General features: G+C 45.1%; 1 protein-coding gene across 6 annotated transcripts in view; it reads left to right on the top strand.

Moving 5' to 3' along the window:
* The window catches only part of EYA1 (EYA transcriptional coactivator and phosphatase 1), a 113,654-nt gene that overhangs the window by 12,758 nt on the left and 89,105 nt on the right, over positions 1-11,791 (top strand). For 5 of the 6 annotated variants that reach the window (XM_066622872.1, XM_066622873.1, XM_066622874.1 and 2 more), the window contains exon 2: positions 11,406-11,483. In XM_066622872.1, the coding sequence (XP_066478969.1) occupies positions 11,406-11,483 (78 nt within the window). Of the gene's footprint in view, positions 1-11,381; positions 11,484-11,791 lie in introns of all 6 variants that reach the window. The other variant, XM_066622868.1, reaches the window with a different exon arrangement.

The following is an 11,791-nucleotide window of genomic DNA, read 5'->3' on the forward strand; positions in this document are numbered from 1 at the left end:
TGTACCTTGGCTCAACGATCTCCGACACTCATTCTCTCGATGCCGAGCTAAACAGGCGCATCGGTAAAGCAGCTACCACGTTTTCCAGACTCACAAAGAGAGTCTGGTCCAACAAGAAGCTGACGGAACATACCAAGATCCAGGTCTACAGAGCTTGCGTCCTGAGTACACTTCTGTACTGCAGCGAGTCATGGACTCTTCGCCCACAACAGGAGAGGAAACTGAGCGCTTTCCACATGCGCTGCCTCCGACGCATCCTCGGCATCACCTGGCAGGACAAAGTTCCAAACAACACAGTCCTGGAACGTGCTGGAATCCCTAGCATGTATTCACTGCTGAAACAGAGACGCCTGCGTTGGCTTGGTCATGTCGTGAGAATGGATGATGGCCGGATCCCAAAGGATCTCCTCTATGGAGAACTCGTGCAAGGAAAGCGCCCTACAGGTAGACCACAGCTGCGATACAAGGACATCTGCAAGAGGGATCTGAAGGCCTTAGGGATGGACCTCAACAAGTGGGAAACCCTGGCCTCTGAGCGGCCCGCTTGGAGGCAGGCTGTGCAGCATGGCCTTTCCCAGTTTGAAGAGACACTTTGCCAACAGTCTGAGGCTAAGAGGCAAAGAAGGAAGGCCCATAGCCAGGGAGACAGACCAGGGACAGACTGCACTTGCTCCCGGTGTGGAAGGGATTGTCACTCCCAGATTGGCCTTTTCAGCCACACTAGACGCTGTGCCAGAACCACCTTTCAGAGCGCGATACCATAGTCTTTCGAGACTGAAGGTTGCCAATACAATACATATGCCAGTGTGAAACAAAATGTCAAGCCACATAATACATAGCAGAAGGAAAGTGAAATTCTGAAGTATTCATGAACAGGAAAGTATTTCAGATAAAATTTATGAAGCTTTGTGTAATGGAGAAAGTGACAACCTGTTCAATCTCAGTATGTTAAAGAGCCCATTACAGAGTGCAGGCAGGCCCCTGTATCAGTGGATCTGGTACCTGCAGGTTCAGTTGTCCATGGTTCTAGGGCCCGTGTGTGTGTGTGTGTGTGTGTGTGTGTGTGTGTGTGTGTGTGTGTGTGTGTGTGTGTGCACGCGCCCGTGCGCCCGTGCATGCGTGCCCATTAGCCTTCTTTAGAGACTTACTGGTGAAATGTTTCTTGCTTTAACAGGTTGCTATAAGCATTCAGGTTTATAGTGCAACAGGACAGGCTGCCAGCAGCCTGAATGTTTGAAGAGAATAGATCTCTTAATAGGAAGCGGAAGTTAACTGCTTCCTGTTAACCTTTAATCTATTCATGTCAATCATTCAGGCTGCCAGCAGTTTACCCATGTTGCACTATAAACTTGAATGCTTATAGCAATGTGTTAAAGTAAGAAGGACTTCACCAGTAAGCTTTTAATCAGTGCTAATGGGTACATGAGGGGCATTATTAATACAGGCGTATCTGTGGTTTCCACAGTGTACATTAATTTAGAAATGCAGTAAGATGTACTCACCACAAAAATGGATAATGAATGGTCCAAAACGCCTATGGATTTTGTAGAAAATGTGTTTAACAGATAGTGTATTTGTTTTTGCTCCTAATTTCAGAAAAATCTTCAGTGAGTTGAACACATTTAACAATATTTTTATTTTTAGTAAAAAAAAAAAAAAAGCAATTAAAAATCATGTGGCACATACAGACTCACAGCCGAATCCTGAGCTGCCCGCAGCGCCCAGGCTCGGTGGCTCCGTGGAGGGCTGCTGCCAGATCCTGCACCTCCCGTGCTGCCATGGGAGGCACCTCAGGAGAAGGGGATGTTCGCTCCCTTCCCCCGAGTAAGGGAAGCAGTCCCGCAATGGGGCTACTCTCTTTAGCGCTGACCAAAAGGTCGGTGCTGAAGTAAATACGCTCATGTAGGGCGTGCAGCCCTCCACGAGCACCTTGGATCCTGCGGAGCTTAGCTCTGTGGATCCGTCTCCCCTGACGTGCCTCCCGCCTGCCCCCTGGCATGCCTCCCTCCTCCTGGAATGCCTCCCCCACGCCCCTGACCACACCCCCACCTCCCGTTCCGCAGCCCGGCGGTCCAGGAGACCTCCAAGCCATGGAACCCGGGCAACCGCCATGAGCTAGCCCAGCTCCGGCGGGCACTGGACTAGCTCCAGTAGGAGTCCGGTGGTGAGCCCCGCAAACGTGCCTTATGGCACGTTTGCGACTGTGGTCCGCAGCATGGAGCTGTGCCGTGGGCCACAGGATTGGGCTCTCATTCATTTATTGTGGCATATGCTTTGTGCTCAGTGGCCTCATCAGATGCATGCAATCAATAGGAAAATCACTTTTAAGAAAACTAGACTAGACAATAAATATCGCTCTAACAGCCCAATCCTATCTAAATTCCTGTGCAGTGATGCAGCGGTGCTGGTGCAGACTGTGCTGTTTTCCACACGGGAATTCTGGCTGCTGGAGATTTTGTCAGGGTAAGAGAACATTTGTCTCCTTGCCCCAGGGTAAGCCCCAGTTGCAGCAACGGGTCGCTTCCGACCTGTGCCTGCAATATTGCTGGTATCAGTTTGATCCATGCAAGTGGCTCAGGCCTGGGCAGGGGGTTAGGATATGGCTTATGCCATCACCCCCAGTCCCAGGCCTAATCTGCTCACTACCATTGCCTTCCACCTACTCACTTCCTTCCCCCATATCTCTGCTGGATGTATCTGGTCTGGTGGGTGCCCTGATGGCTACCAGTTCCAGACTTTTCACTGGCACACCAGCACACTTTGCACTGTCACAAAGCACTTTATGGTGGTATTGCAACAGAAAGCACCGATAGAACACTTGTTCCGACCACACAGGTCCTGCTTAGGGTTGGGCTGTAAATCCTGCAGTTGGATTTAGTTTAGCAGTGATCTAGTGAACACAAAGATCTGTCTATAGGAACTGTTCATGAGTGTTGGAGTACAATGTATTTGTATATATGTAACAAATGTGATGTTTCTGGGGCATCTTCTGGTTTAAGTTGTTCAACCAGTAGCCAACTTCCATTAGTTCGAGACTACTGTATATAGGAATCATTCAGCAAGAAACACTAATACTTACATTTGTAGGAAGCATACTGAAATGAATGTGGTCTGCAATAAACGGGCAATGGGAGAGTTGTGCAGGCTATGTTTGTAATCCACAAACTTTTTATGCTAGAGAGTTTCTGTTGTGGTTAAGGATAGTACTCCACAATAGTTTGGGTTTGCTATAGCATTAGAAACCTTAACTCATTTATTTTGAATAGCCTAATCACGTCATCTTAATGAATGAAGCATGCAGCCTCCATCAAACATCAACATGTTCTCACCATCTATTTGTATGGAGCAGGAAGTTAGGCCGTGCAGTTGCATCTTTAAAAAAAAAAAAAAAAGTCCTCAAATCTGTTTTTACTGAGAGACAGGGATGGGAACATCTTATCAGTTGTTCCTAACTTCCAGGATGGATTGATTTAAAACAAGGCAATCTAAATTATAATTTAAATCATCAAGAAGGATTTTATCAACTCCATAAGATATATCAAGGTTCAACATTCTTCCTATTAATAAAAGTAATAACAAGGAAGCCGGTGGGCTGAGGTGAGACTATGATGTCTAGTACGTACATTGCAATGGTGAGTTTCACAATGGCAACTTATTGATTCATAGCTTGGTCACTTAAACTCAGCTATGCCAGCTTACATAACATGTTTTTCTTGGTAATACTGATGGCCATGGATTTGGATGACTCTGAAAAGGATTAAGCAGAAGGTAAAGAAGGCTACAATTGTATACATGATTACCTGGGAGTAAGTTCCATTAAAATAAAGTGTAAGATTGCGCTGGTTTAGTCCAATCCTATGCAGGAGGCTGTTGCACAGAGAGATTTACAACAGCTCAAGACACTTCTGCTGTTATGAAATGGCTGCCCTTGGATGACTTTTGCTGAGCTAAGTGTGCTACAGTGGAGAGGGTAGTGCATGGAGGACAAGGCCAGCCTACCCATGGGACCCACTAAATGATTCAGACAACAGACTGCTGGTGGTGACCACCTACATCATCCCACTCACCTCCACTGGTGGTCCCCCTCATGCTCTCTGAATTGGAAAAGGAACGAGCAGAAGAGGAAACATGGAAGAGGATAGAATGGTGAACTAGACTGTCTCTGATACTCTAGTCCACTCTTGTTTCCTCCACACTTCCACTTTGTTTCTATTTTCCTTTTTCCAGTCCAGGAGGAGCAGAGACTGACACATCCAAAAATAAGGACAGACAGCATTTGGCACACTACCACAGGTTCCAGGTGGACTTAGGTTGGATGTGCTGCAAGATCTCTTATGTTACCTTCATTATTGAAAAAGGTTTTAGTGCCAGGGCCAGCCAGGCCTCCCAGGGGAGGAATTTACAAAGTCTGGGGAGTTGCCACTGAAAAGGCCCTAGTCCATGTCCTCCCCTTAATTAAGGAAGGGATCCAAAGTAGGGCTAGTGATGATGAATGGGTGTGAAAGCTGATTAGTTTGGAAAGGTTCAGCATTATGAGAGCAACCTGCAACAAAATGTTGCATATTCCCAGTTGTAATATTGGGATAATGCCCAGTTGACCCAAGCAGGCCAATTCCCTCAACCTGTTTTTATGTCCAGTATTACCTAGGCACTTCCTCAAAGCACAAATTAGTCCCTTCCTCAGGGCATGAATTTGTAACAAATTTGTTACACCCTTAAATCATAATCTTTCTCTATACCGAGAATTTTAAGGGACATGACTGGGCCTTCAGTTTTATCTCTGGCCAATAGCATACCTAGCTTCCTTGTCAGTGAACCAAGTCTTGCAGTCCTTTCGCAGTGATTTTTCAGGAAGCCTTAAGAAGGCATTCAGGTAGCATTCTGTAGTACCCATGTCCCTCCCAAATTTGAGTATCCATTCAGCATCACTGAATTTCTTGGACTGCCCAAGAAACAGAGCATTCCATCAAGAGTTCCTTGTCCTCATTGTTTTGGCTTTCAAAAGGAGATGCCCAGCAAAGTGATGTAGTCAGGATTAACAGGTAATATCTGAACTCAGTGTTATATTTTGCTGTTAGTGTACATAAGAACATAAGAACAGCCCCACTGGATCAGGCCATAGGCCCATCTAGTCCAGCTTCCTGTATCTCACAGCAGCCCACCAAATGCCCCAGGGAGCACACCAGATAACAAGAGACCTCATCCTGGTGCCCTCCCCTACATCTGGCATTCTGACTTAACCCATTCCTAAAATCAGGAAGTTGCGCATACTCATCATGGCTTGTACCCCACAATGGATTTTTCCTACAGAAACTCGTCCAATCCCCCTTTAAAGGCGTCTAGGCTAGACGCCAGCATCACATCCTGTGGCAAGGAGTTCCACAGACCAATCCACAACATTTCAGGGTTGCCACAGCTTTATCCCAGGAAGTGTAGCAATTTGATCCTAAGTGTGGAGGAATACTGTTGCGACCCAATAATCACTGAGAAAAGAAAATATGATTTTGTTCCCCAGGGCAGCATTTGGCACTACACCTAGAAGGTACACTTAGAGGTTGGCAGAGAGTGTAGACTGAACTGTCCAGCCAGTCGACCAGCTGACATCTCCTTGAATATCTTCTTGTGTATCACTTTCCCCTACGCCTCACTGCAGATTAACCACCCAACCTTGTACCCATGGTGTAACACAGAGAATCCTACTGGCCAAATCCTATACTCCCCCCACTGGTGCATGTGTGTTGAAAAAGTGCATACTGTATTCTGTGGGGGGTGGGAGGAGTGGGAGGCTTTGGAAGGGAAAGGGATTTAAATCTCCTTTCCCCTCTGTAAGCCACCTATCCAGCAGTAGGTGTCCTTAGACCTGCAGGTGCCAGTCTAAGGAAAGAGAGAGGGCAGGGAGACTGTGGATAAGTAGGATAGAATCTGACGCACGCCATTGCCATGAAACCCATCCCTTTCTACAGCCTCACAGCCCTGTTCCTTCCCCTACCTGCCCAGTTACACCCCCAGCTCACCCCCTTCCTCACCCCATCTCACCACTCTTGGCCACTTTTGACCTTGCCACCAAACATGAGGCTTCTGTGGTATTTCTGGCAGCGAGGTAGAAGCATACAGCTCCACATGCTTCCATAACCCATTTAACAATCAAATCAATGCCTGGTTTCATCAAGTTCCCTCCTTTGGTTAAGTTGGCTTGACCAGAGCACAACCATTCTCTCCACATAGTGGTCCTTGAATGGCTTGTTCAGGCAAACATCCAGTGGCTGTAGAACTGATGTGAGGCCGCCTGGAATAACTGCTAATGTAGTGGCCATTCTTTTTCCTTCTTTCTTTATTTCCTCTGTTTTATATGCACAGAACTGATCCCACACCAGTAGTGATGGGCGGAACTGACTCCACGCCCACACCCGGTTGCCTACCCCACACATCACGCAGCTACCATTTAGTGTCCTCTTCATCCATCCAGCCTTTAGGGTGGACACGTACAATTACTCCAGCTGGAATTTTTAAGTTCTTTGGCATTGTTTTCCTTTTGAAAATTATCAGTGGACGCAGCTTTGTGCCATCTGCCAGACAAGACAGACAACAGTGAAGTGGGTTTTTTAATGACCGGTCATTTTCACAAGTACAGTCTTCTCACCAACACTTGTAACAGTTCTTTTACCATGCAGATCAAAAGTCATTGGGGTTTTATCCATATTGCCAATGTTAGCTGCATCAAAGGCATTTTTTTGTCTTTGATTTATAATGAATTGGTGGAACGATGTCACCTTGTCATCCAGTTCTTTAGGCAGCTTCTGTGAGATCTTTGTCCGCTGGCGAAGGCACAGTCCACATGGGTTCATGAACCGGGTGCACCAGCCAGCAGATGCTACAAACTGTGCAATGCCTTTGGTCCCTGAATGTTTTTCATCTTTGACGAACTGAAGTGTCCATATCCAAATGCTGGAGCAAGTCACTATGTAGCCATTTTGCCTGCATTCCATGACCCAGTCATTCAGATCCTTCTCCAAGGCAGGAAAAAGTGAAGGTGCAAAACGCATAGCTTTCTTAGATTGTGGCATTGCTTGCAGTTCAGTCTTTCTTTCTCCAGTCTCGAACAGGTTTTTCAGTTATGCCAAAGTGTCTTGCAGTCCCAGAATTATTGCTTTCCTTAGCATGTTTAATAACTTTTAGTTTGAAAGATGCCCTGTAAGAAGCTCTCCTTTCGATACTAGAACTCATTTTTAGGACTGGAGTGGACAAAGTTGAACTGGTCTGGAGATGTCTAGTCACTAGGGACCTGGTTGCTCTGCTGGTCAGAATAGCTCCTAACTGGCCTCCTGTATCCTCTCTGCACAAGCTGCCAGAAAAATTCACAACCAGCACACTACCTTCGTTTCTCCCACGATGATGTCAGGAGTAAATCACTGCAGTGAGGGGAGAGTGAGAGAAATGCTGCTTGTGAGGAAGAGATGCAGCTTGCCCTTTCATACTAAGAACGAACACATGGAAGTGGGGGGGGGCAGATCTCTATACAGACCAGTGCAAAAACAGGGAGAAAGTGTGGGGGAGGGAAGGTCTCTATATAGACATCACAGCAAGACCAGTGCAAAACCCCTTGCACACTCAAAACCAACAAAAGGAAGTGGGCAGATCTCCATATATACCCCAGTGCAAAAACGGGAAAGGTATGGGGGAGGGAAGATCTCTATATAGACATCACAGCAAGACCAGTGCAAAAGCCCATGGAGCCTAATCCTATGCATGTCTACTCAGAATTAAGTCATAAGAACAGCCCCACTGGATCAGGCCATAGGCCCAGCTAGTCCAGCTTCCTGTATCTCACAGCGGCCCACCAAATGCCCCAGGGAGCACACCAGATAACAAGAGACCTCATCCTGGTGCCCTCCCTTGCATCTGGCATTCTGACATAACCCATTTCTAAAATCAGGAGGTTGCGCATACACATCATGGCTTGTACCCCATAATGGATTTTTCCTCCAGAAACTTGTCCAATCCCCTTTTAAAGGCGTCTAGGCTAGACGCCATCACCACATCCTGTGGCAAGGAGTTCCACAGACCGACCACACGCTGAGTAAAGAAATATTTTCTTTTGTCTGTCCTAACCTGCCCAACACTCAATTTTAGTGGATGTCCCCTGGTTCTGGTATTATGTGAGAGTGTAAAGAGCATCTCCCTATCCACTCTGTCCATCCCCTGCATAATTTTGTATGTCTCAATCACGTCCCCCCTCAGGCGTCTCTTTTCTAGGCTGAAGAGGCCCAAACGCCGTAGCCTTTCCTCATAAGGAAGGTGCCCCAGCCCCGTAATCATCTTAGTCGCTGTCTAAGCGACTAAGCGATTATAGTCAATGGGGCTTACTCCCAGGAAGGTGTGGGTATGTACCTCTTTAAAATGCAGATAGACTTTATCTTTACAGTGCAAATAACCAGAACAAAAGCACAAGGGAGGAACATTGAGTGGAAGGAAAAGGGATTGCCATACCCTACCTTCCAAGCTGAGAGCACAAATTGGAGAGATTTCTAATGCAGCCACTGCTGCTACCATGTGTAGCTCCTCACTTTCTCCTTCGGCAAGCCTGTCCACGTGGCGCTCCCAGTCCCGCCCTCCTGTGCTCCTGCAAAGTCTTGCAAAATAAGGCAATGTGATCCTCAGGATCATGTCGCTAAGGGGGGGTGCAGGGACTTGCATTTACTTACCAGTCCCTGCAATAGCCTTCTGGGTGTGCGGGGAGCCCTACGCAACTTTCTGCAGGGCTCCCCAGGTCTTAAAAAGTGAAAGCAGAGTGATTGCGCTCTGCCTCCGCAAAACCAGAAATGGAGTGCGATCACTCCGCTTTCACTTTTCAAGCTTCAGGGACCCCAGCAGAAGGTTGTGCAGGGCTCCCCACGCCCCCAGGAGGCTGCTGCAGGGACTGGTAAGTAAATGCCAGTCCCTGTGCCCCCCCCCTTAGCAATGCGATCCTGGGGATCTCGTCGCTGTCTCCCCCTGTCCCTTAAGTGGAAAGTGGCTGAGGCTCTCTGGCTGGGACATCGCAACGCCCCAGTTTGAAAAGCACTGCCTTAATGACTTCCATTTCAGCTTTTATACTGCATTTTACTGCAAACTATGTTCCCACAGATGGGACAGGTGTCACTTTTAAATATTCTGTAGCAGGGATGAATTTTGTATCAAAATAGGAAATAAAGGGTATAGGTGTATAGTAGGAGAAATGTGGAAGTGTCTCATACAGAAAAAAGTTTTATCTAGGACAGTTGTATAGAACTGGCACTGTAATTTTAAAATGAGATCAGTTCTGCTATAGTAGTATTTCAGTAATCAATTTTAACATTTATTATAGAGATTGTTTGACTGGCTTATGCATTTTGAAGACTGTATGTGATATTCTTCCAAAAACTGGCCTATTCTAGCAAGCCAACTGCACACGAAAGGCTGAGTGACACAACAGCCTGTGTGAGAAGAATGGTAAGAAACTGGTTGGCCAAGAAAAAGGTAATACTTGTCAGGAAAGTATCTGTGTAGCTATGTTTTTAGAAAAAGAAATAGTTGATAATAGAAGGAAAATGTTATAGTCAAGGTTGGACCAAGTTTATGCAGTGTTTTGGTTGAGTTTCAGCTTACTTGGATATTGGGTTTCCAGAAATGCGGTACAAGTAGTTTCAACACAAAGTCACTGCAATTCAAGGCATTTATATCTAGGGCAGATAATGTCTGCTGGAACCACTTTTATGTTTAGAATAGACAGCTTTGGGGAGGGGGGTGTTGTGAGTTTTAAGCAGGTCCTCTGTGTCTGTTTTTTCTATCTTGCATTATGTTGCACTTTTTTTTTACATTATTATATGGCAAATGCAATATGGCAGTGAAGAACATGTTGCATGTATGTTCACTGAAGAATCTAAGAAGGTAATAGCAGCAGTGCATGCCTTGCTGAGTGCCTTTTGTTTTTCTGTTGGCTTTGAAATTAGGCCTTCCTAAAAGTTAGGAAGGTTTCTCTGATCTCTGAAAAACATAATGGGAAAACAGAAACAAATTGTTTTTCTATAATGTCTATCTGCAATATAGTATTTCAAAATATAGTACTTCAATACTAAATATTGACAAACTCTATAATATTTTGCTGACAATGTATTTGAGCTTTATAACTCAATCCTATCCCCTGCCAGCAGTGCTGATGCAGCCATACCATAAAGATGCGTGTTGCATCCAGCAGTGGGGTGTGTGGTTGAGACCTGAGGGCAAATGGGAGGCAAGCATTAAAAGCAAGCATATATTTACCCTTGTGTAAGCCCTGGGGCCACCTGTGTGTCTTTGCTGGCATAAACCACCTCTTTTGGTGGCATATGTTCAAGGAGAGAAAAAGGGCAGGGAGGTTTGAAATGGAGGGGATAAGATCTGGTGTGCACCATTGCTGCCAGATCCATCCCCTTCTTCCTGGCCCTGGTTCCTCTCCCTGGCCAGTTGTACCCCCATTTTCCCATGCCCCCTCCTCCCTGCCCACAGCCTATGGTGAGCTCTGGTGTTGGACCTATGCTGCTGCCGCCTCTTGTGGCAGCACTTGCAGAATGGCTACCAACCATCAACAGCCATTTTGCAACAGTGACACTTCTGCTGTCATAAACCCCTCCATCCAACAGCCTAGTCCTGCATAGGATTGAGCTGTTAATGTCTTAATTATAGGTTTTACTACTGGACCAATAATTAATCAAATCAATAATTAATCTTTTATTTCCCTGTCCCAGCTGCTCCACTCATAAGCCAAATAAAGCCTGATACTGTTAGAGAGAACAGGGATCTACAAAATCTATAGCACTGGAGATAGCCGCAGAATATATAATCCAGAGGATAGAAATAAATGAGACTGGGATATGTATTTGGAGGAACTCAAGACTGACAACCAAATAACTAGACTAGCGCTAATTGCAGTATCATGAGATGCAGTATCATGAGGGCACCAGGACACAGGTTGTGTCTGTTGTCTTGTGTGCTCCCTTGGGCTTTTGGTGAGCCACTGTGAGATACAGGAAGCTGGACTAGATGGGCCCTTGACCTGATCCAGTGGGTCTCTTATTATGTTCTTATGAGATCTCCTTAGTATTACACATGTTGGTCATAACATTTTAAAATAGTACAATTATAGAACTGATTTGATTCATTTGTCTTCTACAGACCAAGCAAAATCTTTTATTTTGTTACTTTTGTCTAAAACGAGTAAAAGCCATTGTATGTGTTCTATCTTTTTTAATGATTGAAAAATGAAATGTCAAAATAGGTGGTCAAAGTACTGAATTGTGTTTTTATTCAGTTATTAAATACTTGTGTATGCGTGTGTGGGTGTTGCATGTGCATGGGTCTTTGTGCAAAAGTATTAGTGTATATAGAACATACTTTATTTATATTTGTAGTTAAAACAGAACCAATGAGCAGCAGTGAAATCGCTACTACAACAACAGACGGTTCTTTAGACAGTTTCTCAGGATCAGGTAAGGAATAAACGGAAATATTTTCACTATGTCTAAGAATGACATTTATAATTAAATTTATAATGCATACATCAGTAAAATTTTTCTTAATATTTTTTCTGTAGAAAGTCTTTACTACATTATATGAGTTTTCATATGTATGTTATCTTGTCAGTTGTTCCCATGTACCACCAGCTGTCACCTATTTTTAAATTTAAGTTCATTTCCACACAATTTGTCTAGGATTATTTGATATACATTTTGCCATTATTAGGTGAAATATAAGTCTTTGCCAAACTCCTTATAGTTCCAGCTCATGAACAAACCCG

The sequence above is a fragment of the Tiliqua scincoides genome, chromosome 4, assembly GCF_035046505.1.
Source record: "Tiliqua scincoides isolate rTilSci1 chromosome 4, rTilSci1.hap2, whole genome shotgun sequence".
NCBI classification, from domain to species: domain Eukaryota; kingdom Metazoa; phylum Chordata; class Lepidosauria; order Squamata; family Scincidae; genus Tiliqua; species Tiliqua scincoides.